Here is a 23,708-nt window from a genome sequence, read left to right on the forward strand (position 1 = left end):
GTTTCATACTTTCATTATATGACTATTTGCACATAGAAAACTACGAACAACAGACATAATGTCATATGAACCGAACAAGGGTTGTGTATGTTGTTGGCAACATGATGAGTTAAACAACCACTTGTTCTTTGAGTGCTCCAACACTTGTGCTCTTTGGAACAAGGTGAAAAGATGGATAGCAATCAATAATGAGGTCCATTTGGTAGAGGAGTTATTTCAAATCCTTGGGTAGTACTATAAAGGTGTCAATCACAAAAATGAAGGTTCTATATCTTGGTGTTTCAAGTATGGTAGTAAAAAAGATGGAATTCGCCATCCCAGCGGCCCCACGATCATCTGTGAGGAAATAAATCGGGAAGCTGTAATTGGCTAGTACAGAGGAGGACTTTTTTTCCTCGACTTTGTCGAAATTCAAACGTTTGCCCTATGGTAGCAATCATGCCCTATATCTTGGTGTTTCAAGTATGAGTTATGTCTTGTGGTCTTATGTTTCAAGTATGATCTATATCTCATAGAAAACTCACAATAGATACCATTATATATATATATATATATATATATATATATATATATATATATATATATATATATATATATATATATATATATATATATAATGGATTGTGGACCTACCTTGAAAGTGAGTAGTTGATAATTTGTGTTCGTGAATCAGAATTTATTTATGATTTGGAGGAGTTTACCTTGAGGTAGTTAACTCTGTTTTTTTAATTGTATCTTTAATTTTTAATTTTACATATGGAGGTTATAACCTCTCGAAGCATTCTTAAAATATTTACCTAATTTCAATAAATGCATATCATTGATAATAATGCATATTAATTTATTAATCTCATGCCTATTAACGATAGAGGGAAAAAGGAAAAAAAACAAATCACGAGTTTACTTTTGATTTTTTTAAAAATAAATACAAGACTTACCAATTAACTTTATTCTAATCAGATAGTTGAATGCTAACATATATATTACATAACTATTAAAACAATGAGAAAATTACGTTTTCGGTCTTGGAATTTATACTTATGTCAATTGTAATCAATTTACATTCTCACTCCTGTAATTTATAATATTTTTCAATTTTAATCCTTTTACTTTAAAATTAAAATTTTTTACTAAAAAATATTTAGTTAATGATAGAATAAAAAAAGTCACATGAGTCAAGGAAAAAAAATAAAATTCTTAAATTTAATTTACAACTCAACATTTTTTGATAAAATTTTTTAATTTTAATAAAAAGGATTAAAATTTAAAAATATTATAAGTTATAGGACTAAAACTCAAAACAAGTTCTAAATAAATTTAATTTTGGTATTTAATTAAATTATGATTAGAGTTTAATTGTTTGTGGTGGATGATGTTTTAGGAAAGAGGGGAACGGACAAAAAGCGAGTTCATTGCCCGAAAAGTAACGAAAAGGGTAATCTAAACGGGTAAAAATAAAACGAGTAAGAGTAGCGACGCAGTCTCGCTCGAATCGGGGGAGTATCTCAGCTGCCATTTCCTTTCTTCTTCTCTCCACAGGAATCAAGGCGCCAGAGATGTGACTGCTATACTTTATACGCGGCTTCGAACTCCAAGTTATGCTTCCCCACGCTTCATACTCCCCTTTTGCACCTCCTCCCCGTCTCTCTCTCTCTCATTCGTGGATCTCGCGATCTCGCCGCCGGTGATGAGATGGGCTCCTTGGAGAAGCCGCTTCCCTCGACGCGCCCCGCCGCCCGCTTCCGATCCTCCCTCTCCCCCGCCGCCGAGAGACGCTCGCGGATGCGGCCCAGGTTCGTTTGTCTCTCCTCCAAGATCGAGTACCAGCACTGGGCGCTCGCGGTCGTCGCCTTCTTCCTCGTCGTGCTGCTGTACCAGGCCTTCCTCCCCAGCTCCCCCGTCGCGGATCGGTCCCCGGAGCGTCTCTCGGCGAGCGCGCTCGCCGGTACTGCGGGGGTCGGTGACTTGGACTTCGGCGACGGCATCAAGTTCGTCCCCCAGATGCTCTTTGAACTGGAGCGGGAGAAGCAGGAGGAAGCGAATAGTTCGGCTCTGGCCTCTCGAAGGCGCGTGAAGCGGTTTCAGCTGCGGAAGCCGAAGCTTGCGCTGGTGGGTCTTGATATCTTGTCTAGTTTTGGGGGTTGCTTTTATTATGGTGATCAGATTCGTGTTCCGGTGTCGGTGACTTGTTAGGTTGTTCCCGATCTGTCGCCGGATGCTTTGCAGCTGAAGATGGTCAGTATCGCGGTTGCTCTGAAAGAATGTGGATATGATATCCAGGTTTGCTTCCGGGGGATGTTTTGATTTTGTTTTGTTATTTATTCATCGCCCATATCTATAACTCCACGCTATTGATGAATCTGAAATTGTTTTATGGACATGATCTCCATCATGTATTTTTATTTTAGATAAAATTATGCCTCGTCTTATGACGAAGGATGGATTTTGATTGTATGCTAGTTTTGGCTCATTGAAACAACTAATATTGATGTGCGTTCTTTTTGCAACTCTCCCTATTGCTTCACTGATGAATTTTTAACCTTAAAATCGAGTAGATAATTGATTGTTCTGAAAGGGCCAACTGTTAATTAATTTATGCAGGATTTTATTAGAATTTTGTCACAGCTTAATTCATCTTGGTGTTATATGTTGGAGCGATAAAGAGTTTTCATTTTAGGTTTTAATCTATATGTAAATTGGTACCTTTGAAATTTAATTTATTTTTGGTGTGTTTGGATTTTCGGTCCAGGTTACGTGGCATTTGTGTATTATTCAAGGCAGATTAGTAGCTGAGATATGGCTTTTATCAATATATTAAGTTCTTTATTTCTACATGCTGCCTTCCTGCAGCTGTTGGTTTTTAAGAATAAATTCTTTGTTCCTACAGCTTTCACAGTAAATTATATGAAACTATTGGATGAAAGTGGCTTGTGTTTGAATGATAAGAAAAAGGTAGACAAGCATTATTTTTGAAGCATATGCTTTTATCTCAGCTTGTTAAAGAAAGAGGTTAAATTGCTATTTTTATAAGACATGATGAAATTTTATCAGTCAGTAAATCTGTTTATTATCCTTATATACTACATTTTTTAATATTTCACACTAAAATGCAACTGCTATTTGAAAACTGAAACTATTTACTGATATACTTGTTTCTATTATATTGCTATTGTAATTTGTATTTCAAGCAAGAACTGTTGTGAGTTTTGGTCGTTCTTGTTACTTTATGGTGTTACATATTGTGTAGGTTTTCTCATTCAGTGATGGGCCTGCTCACATGGTTTGGCGAGCCATGGGAATCTTTGTTGTAATTTTCCCTTCCATCCTGAATCCTGGAGCAAATATAGATTGGTTTGAGTAAGTGATGAAATTAATGCAGAGTTTATGTATGGAGTTTAAGATAAGTGTAGCCTCCATTTGATTGAATTCTGATTTCATTTTCCATTTGCATCCTTGTGTAGATATAGTGCCATTCTTGTGAGTTCTATGGAGGCAAGTCCCATATTTTCAAGGTAATTTATGTTCCATGTAACTGGAATAGCAGTTCTGCTTGTACAACATATTGCACCTGAATGGGTATCCATTTTGGTTGCATGAGATGAAAGTTCAGATGCATTACATATCAAATACTTGGGCATGCTTGCATTGCTGGGGAACTTAGGTGCAACTTCAATTTTTAAAGATGATGAAACTGTACATCATTTAAGGCCAAATAGATTTTTATAAAGTATCTATATGATAAGCTATAACTTCAATTTACTATGAAGCCAATAAAAATTTTAGGATAAAAAGAAGATTCATAGAGGCAGTTTTAGTATGAGAGATATCGAAGAATTTTACTAGGAAACAATTGCAAATGATTTTTTATTGATAGTAATGCTCCTTGGTGTGGAAATTTCTCAAATATCATTTGACCAAATAATTGTGAGTTGTGATATTATGACTTGTTCTGATTCTTGTTTTGTTCCATTTAAGGATCCTGAAGGCATTCTAGATTCTGAGATTGTAAAATAGGAATAAATAGTGCACATGAAATGACAAAAATATTGACATGTGAATTCTTGTGTTAGGAAAAGGATGACATGTGAATGCTCTCATGTATTTTATGGAACTCATGTATTTTATCGATGTAGAATACTTATAGTAGTTGACAGTCTTTTGCAGGAGCCTTTCAAATATATTCCTGTAATATGGAACATTGAAGAAGCTTCTGTAGTCTTTCATTTAAATGTATATTCTTCCGAAGTGCAGTTGCATTTCGTTAATGATTGGAAGCAAGATTTTGCTAGAGCTACTGCTGTAGTTTTTCCAACCCATTCTTTGCTGGTAATATGTGTTTTGGTGCTCAACCTGTTTAATCTTTTTAAAATTTGCTTCATCTTTGGGTTATGTTAATTTATGTTCAATGTTCTTTGATTTTTTGTAAGCTTTCAGATACCATATTCAGCATTTGATATGGGAAACCATATTGTTATTCCTGGTTCTCCTGCCGAAGCATGGGAAGCAGATACTTTTCTGGCCAGATATGAAGGTCAATTGTTGAAAGAGAGTTTGGGGTATCTGCCAGAGGACTTTCTTATTACTGTTATTGGCAGCCAGTTTTCATATAGTGGCATGTTACTCGAACATGGCCTTGTCTTGGAAGCATTAAAACCACTGCTCCAGCAGTTTCTTTCCTCAAACACATCTTATTCCCTGATGAAAGTTTGCATTTATGGTTGGAACTTCACTAGTTCCTACAAGAAGGCTGTTGAGGTAATGGATTTGGTTTCTTTTTCTCAGTCTTCAAACTAATTGGTGCATTTCATTTGTCACTGGTGATTTTTTGAATATGTTTCAGAATATGTTACTCTCCCTAATTTCTGATAAAAATTATTTGTCATCTTCATTATTTCAGGCTATTGCACAAAAGGCCGGCTATTCAAGTGGCCTGGTCGAGCATATTGTTATTAGCGATGATCCTAAATATCTTGGTTCAGCAAACCTAGTAATATATGGATCATTTTTGGAGGAGCAATCTTTTCCAAGTATTCTAAAGTATGCTATGTGTCTGGGGAAGCTTATCGTTGCTCCAGATCTGGACATGATTAGGAAATATGTAATTTCTGTTGATGCTCATTTTTTTCTTAATTGGTTCCAAAATCCAACTCTATTTAAACAGAATCTAATATCTGTGCTGATAATTTCCCCCTAGGTTGATGATCAAGTGAATGGGTATCTTTTTCCAAAGGAGAACATTCATATGCTTACTCAGATTTTACTTAATGCAATTTCCAAAGGAAAATTGTCTTTATTTGCTCAGAGAATTGCATCTGTAGGAAAAAGTCATGCCAGAAACCTCATGGCTGCTGAAGCAATTCAAGGCTACATATCCTTGCTCGAAAAGGTCATCAAGTTTCCTTCTGATGTTCTATATCCTAAGGCTGTCGAACAAATACCTCTAAGGTTGATGGAGCAATGGCAATGGGAATTATTTGCCAATGTAAGTGAGGAAGGCTTGCTCAATGGTAGTTCTCGAAGCAGTACATTTTTAAAGAATCTTGTGGAGAAGTGGAATAATAGTCATACAAATAACTCTGCTCATTCTTATGCCGATGCTGATGGAACATGGAACCCAATTGATTGGGAGGAAGAGAAAAAGACTGAGATGATGATTGCTGAAGATAGATTAGAGGAGGTAATTGATGAGGGCATTTTTGTGTTCTCTGTCACTATGTTACTTTGGGTCAATATACACTGACTTTGTAATCACATTATGCTTAAAAGTTGGTTTTTGAACCACAATGCAGTTGGACAGAGATGACCAGCCACATGGAACATGGGATGAGATTTACAAAAATGTCAAGAAAGCTGAAAGGCTGAAAAATGAATTGTTTCAATTGAAGGAAAGAGATCACAGGGAGCTTGAGCGGACAGGTCAACCTTTATGTATATATGAACCTTATTTTGGTGAGGCGACTTGGCCATTTCTACATCAGACGTCACTTTATCGTGGAATCAGCCTTGTAAGTTGTTAATGAATCATTAATACATTGGACCTTACATCCAAACGGTAATGTAGGAATTTGAAAAGGGAGTCATGCATGAACAAGTAGATTTTTTATACTCTAGGTATTTATGATGTGATTTATGTGCTGTATATTGTCTGAATCAGTTAGGAATAGGATGTCATTCATCTTTAATAAAAGAGCATTCAACATCTAGAGAAAAAAAATTTGCTAAAGGGCCTCCTATATTACTGGTAATGGATCATGATCATACAATTGGGGTGGAAGAATGATATACAAGAAGTGGGTGTAGTGATACAATTTGTTGTTAAGTCTGGGAGCAGGTCATTATTGCAAATATAGTTATCTAAATAATTATTTCTAATAAAGGTACTTTATTGTGCAGTCTAGTAAATAAAAGAAGATGCTCTTCTACATTTTTTTTTTGGTGAATCAATTGTTTGTTTTTATGAACAGTCTTCTAAAGGCCAGAGATTGGAAACTGATGATATAGATGCTTCTTCTCGTCTCCCACTTCTTAGCAATCCATATTACAGAGACGCACTTGGTGATTATGGAGCATTCTTTGCTTTAGCTTACTTAATTGACAGTGTGCACAAAAATGCTTGGATTGGTTTTCAATCTTGGAGAGTTTCTGCAAGAAAGGTTTGTGCATCTCCTATGTTTGCACTTTTCATTACTTATGTTTCTACTTTGTTAAGTTTATAAATGCCAAAGGTGGATATCCTACTGAAACTAACGGTGATAAATTTTTCATTGTCCTTCTGCTGTGTACTGTCTTTTGAATCAAAGTGTTTCGCTTGCTGCTTGACAGGAGTTAATTATTGACATTGGTTGTGATAATCTACAAAAAATATTGCTGCTATTTAGGATGAAATTTCTTTTATTAAAGCAATAGACCTCTAGCATGGCACGCGAGTCAGATCCTGCAGGGGAAATGCTGTCGATCCATTTACATTGTTTACCTCATTCAGATCCAGTGGAAATGTTGAGTCCAAATTTTTCTGGTTGCTCGTGCAAGAAGACAAATTAGAAAGTTGAAATTTTCACAATGAACTCTAGTTTGTTTGTTCTATCAATAATCACAGATTTTGGAAGGTAAGCAGAGAGACTATGGCCACTGGGTTGGCATGGGGCTGGACATTGACATAACTATTGCAATTCATTTCTGCTGTCTATTGGCAAAAGATTTTGTATTTTTTATTTAATTTGTTGGGGTTGAGGCTGCTATAGCATTGCTTGTTGCTATCAATATTGCCAAAGATAATAAATCTCATTCCACCTTCAAAATTTAAGAATGTTTTGATCTCCCACAGGCCAGCTTATCTAGAGAAGCTGAGACATCACTTATAAGGGCCATTGAAGAAGAAATCCATGGCGATTCACTTTACTTTTGGTTTGCAATTGATAAAGATCCCAGAAATTCTGAGAAAATGGATTTTTGGACATTTTGTGATGCTATAAATGCTGGAAATTGCAGGTTAGATACTTTTTTTTCAGAATTCATTTTCTTTTTGTGGAAATGTAAAGATGTGTTAAGAGAGTTGTTTATGCTCAAATAATGCTTCAGAATAATTCCCTGAGTAAATATTTGCAGCTGCTAACTAATTGAAGAAATTAAATTCCCAACTTGGAATTTGTTACTTAGAGCCTTTTATTTTCACGTAGGAGAAGCTTTCTCTTATCTGTGTGGCATCGGCTTTTGGCCCTGCTAGAGGAAGGAGAATTAATGAATGTGACATTTATCCTTGTCTATATTTTTCTGGCCAATCTTATTTTACTGACCTCAAATATTGTGTTTTATACCACAAAGATAATTTTACAATGAATAAGGTTATTATTCATTCTAACAATTTTGCAATTGCAAGGAACATTATCTGTGCTCATAAGTGAAGTTTTTGATGATTAGGAGTTTTACCTAAACGCCAAGTTAGAGACAACTGTCTCATTTCTATTCTCCTCAACTCTCAATGAATATACCATTTTTTTTGTAATTCAAACTTGGAATAAGTTGAGTTGTGCCTGTCTTTTGGCTGTGGACTTTAGGTTTTAGGTTCTTGGAAACTAGATTTTGAACCTTAGAAAGCTTTCGGTGTCATATACTTTTGTTTCTTGTCAGTGACAGATGAAGATTGAAATCATTTTTCTTAAATTTTCTCTTTCAAGGACTGCTGTAATTGAGGCTTTTCGAAGAATGTATGGTTTAGGAGATGATTGGAACCATTTGCCACTGATGCCTGATGATGGTGATTCATGGTCTATAATGCATAGCTGGGCTTTGCCAACACCGTCTTTCCTCGAGTTTGTCATGTTCTCAAGGTAAAAAATTGGTAGTTTTTAACAATTTTTTTTTTTTTTTTACAATTTGAAGCAAAATTGCATAATCATGCTTTCATGAAGCCTGCCAACAGTCGTTAGTGCCCAGAAATATTTTAATGGAGAAAGATCATTGTTTACATAAAGGCTGGGTTTACTGACTGTTAAGATAGGAGGGAGAAAACAGAGGAAAAGGGGGAGGAATGAGGAAAAGGAAAGGGAGGGATAGCTGCTTAGAGAGGGGGTGAAATTGATTACTTGGGTGATGAAAAGAAAAAGGAAATGACAAAATAAATAATCTTTACTTCTTTCCTCCTATGTTTTTTCTTTTTTCCTTGATGTCTTATTGGCACCTACCGGCTCCATTTTTGGTTTGCTGTCAGTATGACCAATAATTCTCATTCAAGCCAGGTAGACTGATACTTGGATTTGAAAAAAAAAAACAATATTACTTTTTTGTTTTTATAAATCCAATGAAATTCGCTTCAATGACTTGCGAATAATAGTATTTGCCTTTTTTATTTCTATTCCATTGAATTATCTCTCATCATGAGAAGTAGCATACTTTGCGAATCAAGTCTATGTTCAACATGCAACAGTTATTTATGAAATAGGATATACATTCGTTTTCTAGTTATTGTAATCAGATATCTCTGAAAATTGGCTGGTCTCTTTCAGAATGTTCGTCGATGCATTGGACAGGGAGATGTATGAAGAGCATCATCGAAGTGGGTACTGCTACCTGAGCACTTCTAAGGTAAATTGCTCATGCCGTTCCTCCATTCATCATTTTCAGCAGCATTTAATTAGTGATTGGAGATTAACTATTTCACAATGCTATAATGAAGTGCCAAACCTATTTATTTATTTTTCAGAACAGGAAGGGAATGGTTACACTAAGATTTAATACACTTGCCATATCAGTTACTTCTGTGTGTTTCAAACCATCGTATGGAATGTTTTTACAGGACCGGCATTGCTACAGTAGACTGCTGGAGCTACTCGTGAATGTATGGGCATACCACAGTGCTCGGCGGCTCATATATGTCGACCCGGAATCTGGATCAATGCAGGAACATCATCGTCTGGAGAACAGACGAAACAAGATGTGGATCAAGTGGTTTTCTTACTCAACACTGAAGGGCATGGATGAGGATCTAGCAGAAGAGGCAGACTCTGATCCCCCGAACTGGAGATGGCTGTGGCCGGCCACCGGTGAGGTCTTCGGGCAAGGCGTGCACGATAGGGAGATGATCATGCGGCAAAGCGAAAAAGAAAGAAAGAAAAGAGAGACCAAGGAGAAGATTCAACGAATGAAGAAACGGGCACGGCAAAAATCGATAGGGAAGTACATAAAACCTTTACACGATAAAACCAGTGATTCAAACGCATCCAAAACTGTATGATACCACAGAAAATTCATCATTCTTTTCGTTGTTACTACTGTTATTTTGGTTTTTACACAAAAAAACATTTACGATTCCAGAAATGATTACTCATTTCTTCTAGATCCTGTTTATTATATAAAAAAACTAATGATGGTATTATCTTTAATTAATAAGTTTACAAAAAAAAATTAAGTTTTTATGCCTCGAAGGATCTGAAGACTGATCTGAAGCTTACCTATTACAGCTGGCGACGGACATATGTGGAGTCGATAGAGAGAGAAGCCAGAACAAAAACAAAAAGACATGTCGTTGATTCGCCGCACAGCCGTCGACCACCACCAGCCAACGGTGCAGCTTTTGAGCCCTCATGTTTCGCCATCACCCGTATCGCCGCCGTAGCTACAAATCAGCAGTAACACAGTCTCTCTCTCTCTGTCTGGCTTTGCTTTTTGACATACCGAATAATCAAGAGCCACCAGAACGCCACCGCCGGTCGATCGACTGAATCACTGCCACTGACAAGCGCCATTGTTGATCGGCTGTCGGGCAGTGGCCAAACGCCACCTCTGGCCGACCACCAGAGCTTCGCTGCTGGCGGAGTGCTAGAACACCGCCGCCGCCCGTCGCTACCGTCAAAGCTCCGATCGGGGCGTCGCTGTCAGCAGATCATCAAAGTACCGTCGTCGATTGGCCCCAGAACCACCACCGCTGACTCAGCATTAATCATTTTATTTGTTTTTATTTTATAAACGATGAATTTTTTTTCTGGAAAAAAAATAAATTAAATGAGCCCGGTCAAATGTCCGCAAGCCGATGAATTGACCGCCTTTCTTTAGCCTGGCGGTGAGCGGGCGGCTCAGGCCACGGTCGGCTCCCTCACGTGACGCCGGCCCGCTGCACGAGGAGGACTCGAACCTCGGTGGGCTCCACCAAAAGGCTGCTCGCCCTCCTTGGCTATTTGCTTCTCGCGCATAAACCCAACAAAAAAAATATATTTCAACAAATATGTTAATTCTTTAAAAGTATTTTTCTTCCTAGAGAAAAATAAAATTAAAGTCTTGATCTCCTTCTTGTACAATTAAACAGTTGGAAGTGAGAAACTAAGTTGCGAATTTAATGCGAGCTTTCCTCTTAATTCCACTCTTTAAATAATCCAGCGAGGGTTCCGAGCTCGCCTGCTCCAAAATTCTCACCTTCCGCCATTAAAGACATCAACCACGACCTCTAGCTCTCCCCTTCTCTCTCTCCCTCTCTCTCTTCCGGCCACAAGCTAGCCCTCCTCTGTTCTCCTGGGGATAGCAGCAGTAGCGGCAGCAGAGGGATCATAAAACAACAATATTACCTACTCCTCTGCATCTCCCCCCTGCTGCTACATCGCACAGAGTACTGCGCCGTGTGAAGCACACAAGCTTCCTCCTTTCCTCCAAAGTTCTCATCTTTCCTTTCCGTTCCTTCTTCCTCCCCCTCCCTCCTCTCCTCTCCTCTCCTCTCCTCCCCTCTTCTCTCTGGTAGCCGACCGTACTCGGCTGGGTTTTATCTTTGTTTGCTGTTTCTCGCTTTGAAGTTATCTTTACCCCTTTATTCCTCTGCAAGATCTCGGCGGAATCCCCCCTTTTTACTGCTTCTTTGTTTCCCGTTCTAAAGATTTCACCTTGGCCGCCGCTGCTGGTTGAGGTTTCGCTACCGTGCGCTTGTCTGCTCCGTGGAAAGTGGAAACAGAGGTTCCGGGGAAGGAAACGGCCGCCGGGATATGAAGAAAGCTCGCACCTTGCGCGTCTTCTGGAACGACCCCGACGCCACGGACTCCTCCGGGGACGAAGAACATTACGGCTTCTCTGGTCGCCGTCGGGTAAAGGAGATTGCTTTCGAGTGCTGCGAAAGAAAGGGAGGGAGGGCGAGGAGGAAGGGGGCGGGGGAGGAGCGTCGCAAGCCGAGCGGCGGTAGCACAAAGTTCCGCGGCGTCCGGCGGCGGCCATGGGGGAAGTATGCGGCGGAGATCCGCGACCCCTCGCGCGGCGTCCGCGTGTGGCTCGGCACCTTTGACACCGCCGAGGAGGCGGCGTTTGTGTACGACTCCGCCGCGTTGCAACTCCGCGGCCCCGGCGCCGCCACTAACTTCTCCTCCGCTTCCGCCGCTCGTCCTGCCGCCCAAGACGAGCCCATTCCCACATCCGTCTCCGCCGCCTATGACTCCGGCGACGACTCCCACGTCCTCTCCTCCCCCACCTCCGTTCTCCGGCCATTCCCCTCCTGCTCCGTTAAAGAAACGTCCGCAGAAGACCACAACGCCGGTCTTTGGTCACCGGAGTTCCTACCAATTCCATTGGACGACGCGCCGCCCTTATACAACGATCTTTCGTGTTCACCTCTGTGGCAGTCGACCCAACCAAGCCTCTACCAGAAGGAGACAACGACATCCTGGATCGCCTTCTCCGCGCCGCCGCAGTACTACTCGGCGAACGATTCGCCGGCACGGGAAGAGAACGATTACTTCCACGGGATCGGCGATCTCTTCCCGCTCGAACCGCTACCCGCTATATTCTAAAATTAAACTCTTCGTAACTCCGCTACTTTGTGCCGTTTTTCCTCGGAGGCGGCCGTTACTTAAATTTGTGGCGCTTGTGGCTTGTCGTGCTCATTGTATCGGTTATTTTGTTTAAAAATTAAGGCGAAATTTTGGCGTGTATCAGTGAATTATTTATTTATTTTAATCGTTGAAAATTCGTAGCAGCAGTAATTGGAGGGAGAAATACTGCGTGATGTTATTTACAGAATTGCAGGTGCATCACTGGATGTGCGTGGTTGTAATAAAGTGGGCAACGATATTATATTATATTAATATAAATTATAATAAAATTATAAAAATTGCTTTTTATTTAAGAAAATCATTAACCGTTACGTCTTTATGTGTTACAAAAACCTCCCGTTACATCTTTCTTTGCGCCGTTACCGTTACCGTTACCATCGCCGAGAGTAGTGTCCAGCAAGTAGCAACCGTCGCTCTTCCTTCCCTCGATCATTCCGCTCCTAATAAATTAGCGGAATGTGAGTCCAAAAAAAAATAAAAAATCCCATCTCGTGTCCCATCTCGTGTCCCGTATGCTCCTCGGCTTCCAACGAAAAGGAAGCGAGACCGAACCAAGCGTAGGGGAGCAGCTTCGTCTCCTCCGTCTCGCCCACGGCATTCGTCCGCATTACATTGAGATCGCCACCATCGCCTCGCTTCGTCTTTCTTCCGATCTTCCCTTCTCCGGCTGCGGATCCACGGAGCTACCGTTGGATCTTTCCTGGCCAGATCAGGTGAGTGGGATCTACTGCATTCTTCCGTCTCTTCATCGATGCAGGATTTCGCGTCGTATCGCTAAAATCGAGATCGCGGTTTAATTGAGATAAGATATGATCTGATCTATTATTTACTTTGTCGCATTGGTGCCATTTCTTGATTTTTTTTTTCTGTTTCTGTGCCTGACATGTTTTTTAGATTTATAATGAGGCAACTGCGGATGGATCCGCCAGATATACTTCTAGTTTTCCATCGCAGTTGTGCTGTGGGTCTAAGAAACTTACTGCTGGTATTTGTCACGGTTGTCAAGGGACTTAGAATTGGCATTGTCACAATACGAGATCATGTGTCGTGTATTCTCCATTGTGAGGCATTGAACGCTTCGTGCACAACTCCTTGGACAACTCTAATTTCATCTAAGGTTTCATATTCTGCTTTATTATTATTGTTGTGGTTGTTGTTGTTGTTGTTTTTGTTGTTCCTGAGAAGGAGGATTGTAGAAAATATACTTTTTGTGGTTCTCCATGATCTGGATGGTTGGTATATGAGTCCAACGCCTACATTGTCTCTTGCAAAGAAGCTATTTAGATAAATGGCCTGAGCGGTTCAACAATCAAGTCAACTAAAGTTTGAGCTTTAATACTAGTCTTAGATCTCTCTTAGTTTTACTGTGCGTTCAATAATCTCTTAGATATTTCAGACATCCAATACTTGTTTTAAAGGTTGATTTGTGACGATTATTATTGATTTTGTGTTTGATCATTCAATAATCTCCATTTTGATCATCCATTTTTTTATGCTATTAATTATACTTTCAGCAATATCTTCTTCTAGTTAGATAATGGATTTGAGTTACCAAAAATTCTCATATTCTCACTTACATGGATTCATGTTCATCAATGATTTTTTTTTTCTTATCCCTATTATTTATATATTCAAATTTTGTACTATTTGTCTTAATACCTTTGATTTATAGTCTTTATACACAATTTTGTTTTAAATTTAATCTAATTACAATCTCATCAATCCACAAAGTGTGACATTATGTTTCATCAATTATGTACTACTTATTATGAATACGATTGGTTTGTTCATTTGGGCATTTAGTATGATTGTGAAAAGATAGGGACCTAGAGTTGACATCGTCCACAATTTCAAAAAAATCAAGTTGTGGCACGCTTAGTAACTCTAACATTAGTAATTAACCTCATATTAAGCAGTAATAGGATATTAGAAGCTAAAGATTATTTCAATGACTTGTTGAATGTCAGTGGAACTAGGCATTTCTAACTGCAGTATATCCTTCTAGTAATTCTTATGTAAAGATAAGATCTCTGTAAATGAATTCAAATAGTTGGGAATACTAGGCTTAATGTAGGCAAATGTTCCAACATATTTACGTATATAGCTCGTCCACTACTTTTCGAAATACTGTTGTAGATATAGATCATAGAAGGTCACTTATTTTGTTTTTGCTATTTCTGATGTAGAAGCATTTGTGGAGCAATGCTTACCATTATTTGGAGACGTAGAGACGAATAAAGTAGCAAGTGCGCACAAGTAGAAAGTATGGCACCTACAAGCAAGGCTGATAGGAAGGCAGCATTAGATGCAGCTGCATGGATGTTCAATATTGTTACATCTGTTGGGATTATCATGGTTAACAAGGCCTTAATGGCAACTCATCACTTCACATTTGGTATGGCGATACAAGTTTCAGTTTTTATGGTTCTACTGTTAATTTAATGCCTTTTTGTGTTAAATAGCAGTTCTTTGTACCTTCCAACATAAGAATTTGAATTAAACATAATATCAACCTTGTGAATATAATGATTTAATTTCGTTAACAATAATGAATGTGAGTTGAACTTCATGATTCCCCTACCACTGAACATTGATGCATTTACTAGGCATAAAGTCTGATTTTTTTCATTGTCTGCTCTCATATGGTCTCTATGTTTTTTTATTGCAGCCACGACGTTAACAGGTCTACATTTTGCCACGACCACAGTTCTGACTGTTGTATTTAGGTGGCTTGGATACATTCAACCCTCTCATTTACCATTATCCATCCTTATAAAATTTGTCCTTTTTGCAAACTTATCAATAGTTGGTATGAATATAAGTTTGATGTGGAATTCTGTTGGATTTTATCAGGTTTGCCCTTGCCATAACAATAAAGTAAAAAACATAGAATTTCATAAATTGACATGATTTTGTAACTATATGACAGATTGCAAAGCTGTGTATGATCCCAGTATCCTGTCTTCTGGAAGTTGTATTTGATAAAATTCATTATTCAAGGGCAACAAAGCTCAGCATACTGGTGGTTCTTTTAGGTGTTGGCATTTGTACAATTACTGATGTGAGCGTGAATACTAGAGGACTCATATCAGCTACTATAGCAGTTTGGGGCACTTCCTTGCAGCAATACGTAAGTAATCAAGATCCATATTTCTTAATTTTTGCAGCTCTAGACATAATCGTGATCAGATTTATCTCTCTAGCATTCTTGTTCAACCATGTGGAGAAAAAGAAATCACCACCATTAGCCCAAGATCTCCAATTTTTGTGTCAGTAGAAGAACAACCGAACAAAGAACAAGTGAAAGAAAGAAAAACTTCTATTGAACTTGCACACAAATTTACAAATGACTTAAGTAAAATGAAACTAATACGACCTATTTATAGAAGCAAAAGTGACTATTAGACATGGCTTACAATACTTCAAGTTAGTGGTTCAATGATCTGAGAATAAATAGCAAACATTTTAGCTCTCTTAACAAATTTACAAATATCTGTGTTCATTCTCAGTACGTGCATTTTCTTCAAAAGAAGTATTCACTTGGATCATTCAACCTCCTCGGGCACACGGCTCCAGCCCAAGCAGCATCTCTGTTGATTGTAGGGCCCTTTGTTGATTATCGGTTGACAAACAAAAGGGTGGACACATTTGATTACAATGTAACCACCGTGGTAAGTACAAGTTGATGCTTTGATCTTTAAACAGATACTGCATTGAATGAAAGTATTTTGACGACTCACTTTTATTTGTATGTTTCAGTTCTTCATCGTACTCTCATGCACCATAGCTGTGGGAACCAATCTTAGCCAGTTTATCTGCATAGGAAGATTCACCGCCGTCTCTTTTCAAGTTATAGGACACATGAAGACAATCCTCGTCCTAATCTTGGGTTTCTTCTTGTTTGGAAGAGAAGGTCTCAACTTACACGTAATCTTCGGAATGATCTTAGCAGTCTTGGGCATGATCTGGTACGGAAATGCATCATCTAAGCCCGGAGGAAAAGAGCGACGCCCTTCTTATCCGTTGCCCGTCGACAAATCATCAAAGCACGGACTGCTAGCAGAACCTGGAGATCACAATGATAAAGTTTAAACTTCAGTTCAATGAACAAACAATGGTACATTGTTTACTCTCACACCAAAAAACTCATCAATTACCTGCTTTATAGCATTATTTGCCACTTATGATCCCATTGAATTTGGGATCCCTAGTGATTCTTTTCCTTATCTCTTGACAAAATTCAAGACCCATGATCATACTGGATGAGCAACTAAAGTCATTTTTTTTTATTTTTCATTTAAAGGTTTGTATTAATTAATTGACTGGTTTTGTTTTTTATGTTGCATTTTTACACTCGTATCCGATGTAGCTACCAACAGATTATGTGTGTTAGTGTTTTTATCTCTTTCAGAATTCTACGTAATATTGTAAGTGATGACTATTTTTTACTTTGAGAAAATAAAATTAAGAAATAGAGATACCTTCTTGCTTCGTGGAACTGCCAACTGGCAGAGTGACGGCGATGTGATGTGCCGTTAAGTCACGACCGGGGCGCTCGGGAGGAGAGCACCTGCGGGACGTCAGCATACAAAGTGCTATGCGGAATTGCCTTGTCCGTCAATTTAGAAATTAACGGCGAGAGACTCGGTCTCGAAGGAGCGGTTTTATGCGGCCCGACGTTCGAGGCAGTGCGGCTTCTCGGTGGCTTTACAAGTAGCGGCAGGAGATAGAAGAGGGAGCAGAACGGCGAGGAACGGCGCACGGAGTTGCAGATCTTCTTTTCTTTCGATGTAAGCATTGTCCGTTTCGTAGATATTGCTGTTCGCTAGGGTTCTTCCCTAGGTTTGAAAGATTCTACGCTTTCTGTTGGCGTAGCAATCACATTTTTTTCGCTAGGGTTTTGGGTTTATGAGTATGTTTTCTGTTTCTCTTTGGTATTTTGTTGTTAGATCGAAGCGCCTGTTGCTTCAAGTTACCAGCATTGATCTCTGGCCGTTTGTTGGTAACCTCATCCGACGTTCAGGCTATTCCAGTTTGCTTTTTGTTCACATGTTCGTGAGATTAAACTGCGACCATGATAGAAACTAGTTAGGATGTGAGATGTACCGCTAAGCGGCATGTTTTTAACTTGAATCCATGATCACATCATGATTGATACCTGATTGTTTGTATTTTGACTTAGATTTAAAACCTGTTAACTCTTAGGAGGATATGCTTGTTCCTTGGTCATTTAGAGCTCCTCACAAAACTGTCACATAATAAGAAATTTTTTGTCTAGTATTTTTTTTATTCTTTTTGTAATTGTTGTATCTGTTATCTGATTAGAGTCCTTATTGTTGTTAGTTAAACTTCAATTACCCCAAAATGTGTACATGGAATTTTCACAGATAATTGTTATTCTGTTCTCATTGATTTCCTTTGTATGGTACATTGGCTAGTTGTTTGATTGTTTTTTTAGTGATATTGTATTTATGTTAAGTATGCAGAAATTTTGATTTGAAGACGTCTTGGTTTGAAACCTAGCAGTTTTTCATATTCTATAGATTCTAGTGTGAAATGGGCTAAACATTCTCATCTAGCATCCTTTTAAATTGATGCTTTTTAACTTATTTTCATTTTGGGTTGTGTTTGTAACTGTGATTTTAACTCTTATGCAAGGATGTCATAACTATTTTTGCCTTGCCATTTTTGTTTTTGCTAGATTGAAGACAGACAAGATGGATCCTCAGGTTAAGCCTGACCCTGATAACATCGAAAATTTGCCACCGCCTCCTTCCATTCCTCCTAATGTTAACCCCATGAAGGCCACAAAACCTAAAAGGACTCCAATGGCTAGACCGGGCATTGGAAAAAAGGGCAATGCTGTGCAGCTTTTGACAAATCATTTTAAAGTTTCTCTCAGAAACGTGGATGATTATTTTTACCACTACAGTGTAGGTTATTGTTATTCCTTGTTTACCTCTTTCTTGATGTAACTTGTAATAATGTTGAATTTTATTAGTGTTTGAAATTGTTATTGTTATTCAATTAGGTGGCACTGAAATATGAGGATGATCGTCCTGTGGATGGGAAGGGTGTTGGAAGGAAAGTTATTGACAAACTGCACCAGACATATGACACTGAGCTAGGAAAAAAGGATTTTGCATATGATGGTGAGAAGTCTCTATTCACCCTGGGTGCCCTTCCTCAAGTCAACAACGAATTCACTGTGGTGCTTGAGGACCTGTCCTCAAACAGGTAATAGTTTTTTTTATGAACCTTGCATTTACTGATTAATCCATTCCCAACTTAACATGTGTATTACATTTGTTTTCTATCTTTGACCTAGAATTCCTGGCAATGGAAATGCTGGAAATAATAGTCCAGGTGAAAGCGATCACAAACGTGCCAGACGTCCGAAGCATACTAAAACCTTCAAGGTTTTGTTGAGTTTTGCAGCTAAAATACCTATGAAATCCATTGCTGCAGCCTTGAAAGGCAATGAAACCGAGAACTCTCAGGAGGCATTAAGGGTTCTTGATATTATTCTGCGACAGCATGCTTCAAAACAGTATGCGAATTTCCTTCTAATTATTTATTGTTGAAATTATGAATTACATAATCGTGGGTTTGTTTGTTGCATTCTGATAGTTGCTAAAATACATTTTTAGGGGATGCCTTCTTGTGAGACAATCATTTTTTCACAACAATCCTAAAAGTTTTACTGACATTGGTGGTGGAGTCATGGGATGCAGAGGTTTTCATTCAAGTTTCAGAACTTCACAAGGAGGACTTTCTTTGAATATTGGTAAGCACTTACAATCTCTCTACATTTCTACTTTTTGCTTTTTCTTGCATTGTCATTCAATCACTTTATTGTTTTAAAAATATTATTATCTTTCTTATATATTGAATATAGATGTCTCTACTACTATGATTGTGAGGCCTGGCGCAGTGGTTGATTTTCTACTTGCAAATCAAAATGTCAAGAATCCAAATCAACTGGACTGGAACAAGGTGATTAAGAATTTGTTCTTTATTTTTATGTTCTAGGTTATTGAATGCCTATATATAATATACCTATTGATGCAACCTGTTTCATCTTGCCTTCTTCATTATTCATATTGTGTCTACTTAGATCTTATTATTTTTTCACACATTTTGTTGTTGGTAGGCTAGAAGAACTTTGAAAAATTTGAGAGTGAAGACAACTCATACAAATCAAGAATTTAAAATCATTGGGATAAGTGACAAGCCTTGCAAAGATGAAATGTGAGTCTTTCCAGGTTGTGTTGTTTCATTATTTGTAATGAAGCATTATTGTAAGAAAGAAGCTTCTTTTATATAAATGTGAGTGTGTACAACTTCTGTGTTTCTTCCTTTGGTGATAAGAATTTATTGTTTGGAAGTGGCACTGCAGAATTTTCCTCTTTCTCTGCCTATGTTTGGAACTAATCTTGCTCTCTGAAAACCATTACTGTTTGTATAATGTTGATGTATCTGCCATAAGGTTGGAACTGGTCTTGCTTCCTCCCGTTGGCAAATATGTTTTTTATTGTTGTACTTTGTAGCCATGAATGGAGGTTGATAAGCCATTAAAATTTGATAGGTATTTTTATTGGGAAATATCTTTATGATTTTATTTTTTTATGTTTATTTTAACATTTCAGATTCACTCTAAAGCTGAGAAATGGAAATGATGGAAATGGAAATTCAGATACAGTTGAAGTAACTGTTTATGATTATTTTGTGAGACATCGGAGAATGCAATTGAGTTACTCTGCTGATTTTCCTTGCTTAAATGTTGGAAAACCAAAAAGACCAACATATGTGCCCCTTGAGGTTTGCAAGCTCTTCCACTTGGCTATTGTTTTTTTAATGTTTTTTGGTGCAAGAATCTTTATTTTTATCCTGACAAATTTGACAAACTATTCAGCTCTGTTCCTTGGTTTCACTGCAAAGATATACCAAATCACTGTCAACATTTCAACGAGCTGCCCTCGTGGAAAAGTCAAGGCAGAAGCCTCAAGAACGAATGAGTGTCCTCAGCGAGGTATGTCCTGATTTGTAAGATTGGTTTTGGTTTTGTTGGTATGGCCGTTAGGCTGTTTTTTCATGCTTATCCTTGGATGATAGGCTTTGAGGAACAACAATTATGATGCTGACCCACTGCTACGTGCATCTGGTGTTAGCATTGCCACCAATTTTACTCAAGTAGAAGGCAGAGTATTGCAGCCTCCTCGGGTATGGTTTTATGTTTTGTATTTATACTTTTAAATATTGATTTGAGGTTATTTATGACAACTAAAGTAAATGCTGCAGCTCAAAGTTGGCAATGGAGAGGACTTTATGCCATCAAGGGGGAGATGGAATTTTAACCAAAAGGTGTGTTGTTTTGAAGATTATATTTTTTTGCTTTCAATAAGTTTATTCTTGTAGTTAAAATGTTTACTTCTTTCAGAAATTGATTGAGCCATCTCAAGTCAACCGTTGGGCTGTTGTTAATTTCTCTGCTCGATGTGATATCTCAAGCCTCATACGTGACATGCTCAAATGTGCAAATATGAAGGGCATTGTATGTTTTTGGCATTACTTTTTCCCCATGGTGTCTTAAATGCTAACACTGTTTCTTTCTCAGTCAATGGAAGAACCTTTTCAGCATTTTTTTGAGGAAAGTCCTTCGATGAGAAGGGCTCCACCTGTTGCCAGAGTGGAGGACATGTTCCAGCAAGTTAAGCAGAACTTACCTGGTGCTCCAAAGTTTCTTCTATGCATTTTAGCTGAGAGGAAGAATTCAGATATTTATGGTGCGTTTTTTCTATCTTTATGGTATCATTATATATATATTTGCGGTTAAGCATAATCCCTGAATAGGTCCTTGGAAGCGCAAGTGTCTAGCTGAATTTGGAATTGTTTCTCAATGTATCGCCCCTACAAGAGTCAATGATCAGTACCTTACCAATGTGCTCCTTAAAATCAATGCAAAGGTGCTACATACTATCTCACTTTCTAGTAACTTTACCCTCTTCTCTCTCTATTTCTAATATTTTGTGTTTCCTACACAGATGGGTGGTATAAACTCTTATTTGTCAATTGAAAGATCATCAAATATTCCTCTAGTCTCAGATACACCAACAATCATTTTGGGCATGGATGTTTCCCATGGATCTCCTGGGCATTCGGATATTCCTTCTATTGCTGCGGTATATTTAACAGGCTGCATTTCTACTACTTTTGTTACTTCGCTAATTATGTAACTATAATGACTGTTTGCAAAAAATATTTCTAGCTAGTCATCTTTTGCTATTTCTTACATGCCTAACCATTTAGTCTCGTTTTAAGGTTGTAAGCTCAAGGCAATGGCCATCTATTTCACGCTATAGAGCTTCTGTGCGAACACAATCTCCCAAGGTTGAAATGATAGACTCACTTTTTAAGCCTGTAGGAGAGAAAGATGACAGTGGCATAATTCGGTTTGTTAACATTTCTAAATTATAATACCATGTCATGTTTTGATTATTTTTCATCAGCTTCATCTGTCACTGAGTATTATTCTCCTTGTAAACGAAATCCATTATCTATTATGTAGGGAGCTGCTGGTTGATTTCTACACCAGTTCAGGAAAAAGAAAACCAGAAAACATTATCATTTTCAGGTAAACTCTACTCTAGTTTTTACTATTGGATTAATTTATGTGGATCTGTTTCTTGATGGGGTGTGTGTTTTCCAATATGTTTGAGCTGTTTGTGATGAGTTTTTGATATTCAGGGATGGTGTTAGTGAATCACAGTTTATTCAGGTCCTCAACATTGAATTGGATCAGATTATTGAGGTATGTCAGTGTATATGGATACTGATGTCAGTTGAGTCCTGATTTTGCTCAAATTCTTGTTTCTATTTGTAGGCCTGCAAGTTTCTTGATGAACAGTGGTCGCCAAAGTTTACATTAATAATTGCCCAAAAAAATCATCATACCAAGTTTTTCCTTCCAAACTCGCCTGACAATGTCCAACCTGGTATGTATTTTATTATAGTTGGTCTTCAATTTTCTATTACTTTTTGACCTTTTACCTCCAAGTTATAATTTTTGAATTTTAATTTTGCATGGTTTTGGGATTTGCAGGGACGGTTATTGATAACAAAATTTGTCATCCAAGGAATTATGACTTTTACATGTGCGCTCATGCCGGCATGATTGTAAGCTCTGTTTTCAACAGTTGTAATCTATTTAAAGCCTGTCGTTTTAATATTTTTAGCATCTTTGGTCAGTGTAGATTTTATTTCGGTGCTTCTTTTTTACAGTAGGTGCTTTGTGTATTTACTTAGATATATTTTCAAAATTAAAGTATTGTTTGTACTTGAGATTAATTTTTCTGAAATTATATTTGTAATAGTTTTTGATATATCAGACTATCTGGTTAATATATTTATATAAAAATTTTCTGCCATTTGTTTAAATAAATAAATTCATTATGTTAGAGTTATATGAGTAATTTTAGTTTTTCTTATATTGGTCTTTGCAATTCCACAGGGCACAACCCGGCCCACTCATTACCATGTGCTAATGGATGAGATTGGGTTTTCTGCCGATGCCCTGCAGGAGCTTGTTCATTCGCTTTCTTATGTGTAAGTGTACATATTTACACGTAACTAATACTTTAGTTCTTCAATGTTTGATATCGGAACTGAAATTTTTTCCATTCTATGTCCAAATGTTCAGATATCAGAGGAGCACAACTGCAATATCTGTTGGTAAGTTGGGCAGTTCTTTTGTGATTTGTGTTGTTTGTTTACTGTTCCTTGCTATATTATATCTATATTATTTTTTTTTGTAATGCAGTTGCACCCATCTGTTATGCTCACTTGGCTGCTGCTCAAATTGGGCAATTTGTGAAATTTGAAGATTTATCTGATTCGTCATCCAGCCAAGGTGGACAGCAGCATACTGCACCTGGAGCAGTTCCTGTCCCGGAACTACCTCGTTTACATGAGAATGTGTCTAGCTCCATGTTCTTCTGTTGATATGGACCGTCTCTTAGTCGGCTCTAAGTATAATTTGGGTGAATTTTTGTTTTATGGAATGGTTGACCTTCTTGGTCGTGGGGACAGACAATCACAAGGCTGACTTAAGGTCCTACGTGGAACCTCTTAGTTTAATATTTGGTATGTATGTTGGTCGACTCAAGTAGTTCTAACCTGGCTTTAATTCTACCTTGTTATCATCAGGAACCTCGTAGCTTCTCGTTCAAGTCAAGTAATTAAGCAGTTGCGTTTAATGTTCTAGTTGCTGCGTCTTTTTAATTCTTTAATACGTGTCGTTTAGTATTCATGGCTAAATCATTCTCTGAAGGTTGCTCGTAATCATATTCTTTAAAAAACAATCATACGATTGTCTATTGAATTCACATTCGAAAGTTTTTAGAATGAACA

The 23,708-nt window shown here is 38.0% G+C and overlaps 4 protein-coding genes across 6 annotated transcripts; all 4 read left to right on the forward strand.

Annotated features, from left to right (window-relative positions):
• Positions 1-1,495: 1,495 nt before the first annotated feature.
• On the forward strand, positions 1,496-9,832 carry LOC122040461. Its single transcript, XM_042599782.1, has 14 exons — positions 1,496-2,109; positions 2,194-2,280; positions 3,248-3,357; positions 3,462-3,512; positions 4,155-4,326; positions 4,435-4,755; positions 4,898-5,098; positions 5,195-5,677; positions 5,790-6,005; positions 6,465-6,653; positions 7,325-7,488; positions 8,175-8,327; positions 9,003-9,081; positions 9,293-9,832. The coding sequence occupies exons 1-14, from the start codon at positions 1,693-1,695 to the stop codon at positions 9,728-9,730; spliced, it is 3,081 nt and encodes a 1,026-aa protein (XP_042455716.1). The 5' UTR covers positions 1,496-1,692; the 3' UTR covers positions 9,731-9,832.
• A 1,063-nt stretch (positions 9,833-10,895) lies between these two features.
• Positions 10,896-12,438, forward strand: LOC122044343 (ethylene-responsive transcription factor CRF4-like). The gene has a single exon (XM_042604843.1). It carries the CDS (start codon positions 11,463-11,465, stop codon positions 12,255-12,257), a length of 795 nt encoding a protein of 264 aa, XP_042460777.1. The 5' UTR covers positions 10,896-11,462; the 3' UTR covers positions 12,258-12,438.
• Positions 12,439-12,791: 353 nt separating this feature from the next.
• Positions 12,792-16,709, forward strand: LOC122040464 (UDP-rhamnose/UDP-galactose transporter 6-like). Of its 3 annotated transcripts, none has more exons than XM_042599786.1 (7): positions 12,792-13,012; positions 13,194-13,416; positions 14,486-14,694; positions 14,968-15,152; positions 15,229-15,429; positions 15,809-15,970; positions 16,059-16,709. In XM_042599786.1, exons 3-7 carry the CDS (start codon positions 14,565-14,567, stop codon positions 16,389-16,391), a joined length of 1,011 nt encoding a protein of 336 aa, XP_042455720.1. In that variant the 5' UTR covers positions 12,792-13,012; positions 13,194-13,416; positions 14,486-14,564; the 3' UTR covers positions 16,392-16,709. The 3 variants fall into 3 exon arrangements, with proteins under 3 accessions (XP_042455720.1, XP_042455719.1, XP_042455718.1); XM_042599785.1 differs by having other exon boundaries at positions 13,306-13,416; XM_042599784.1 differs by lacking the exon at positions 13,194-13,416.
• Positions 16,710-16,935: 226 nt separating this feature from the next.
• On the forward strand, positions 16,936-23,503 carry LOC122040462 (protein argonaute 4B-like). Its single transcript, XM_042599783.1, has 23 exons — positions 16,936-17,089; positions 18,001-18,232; positions 18,331-18,536; positions 18,628-18,849; positions 18,950-19,086; positions 19,198-19,295; positions 19,453-19,550; positions 19,949-20,120; positions 20,215-20,331; positions 20,415-20,522; positions 20,601-20,663; positions 20,740-20,853; positions 20,917-21,085; positions 21,153-21,265; positions 21,344-21,481; positions 21,621-21,751; positions 21,868-21,933; positions 22,047-22,110; positions 22,183-22,294; positions 22,402-22,475; positions 22,810-22,904; positions 22,999-23,030; positions 23,119-23,503. Exons 2-23 carry the CDS (start codon positions 18,017-18,019, stop codon positions 23,298-23,300), a joined length of 2,727 nt encoding a protein of 908 aa, XP_042455717.1. The 5' UTR covers positions 16,936-17,089; positions 18,001-18,016; the 3' UTR covers positions 23,301-23,503.
• Positions 23,504-23,708: the final 205 nt, after the last annotated feature.

This window comes from Zingiber officinale, chromosome 2A, assembly GCF_018446385.1.
Source record: "Zingiber officinale cultivar Zhangliang chromosome 2A, Zo_v1.1, whole genome shotgun sequence".
Classification (NCBI taxonomy): Eukaryota; Viridiplantae; Streptophyta; class Magnoliopsida; order Zingiberales; family Zingiberaceae; genus Zingiber; species Zingiber officinale.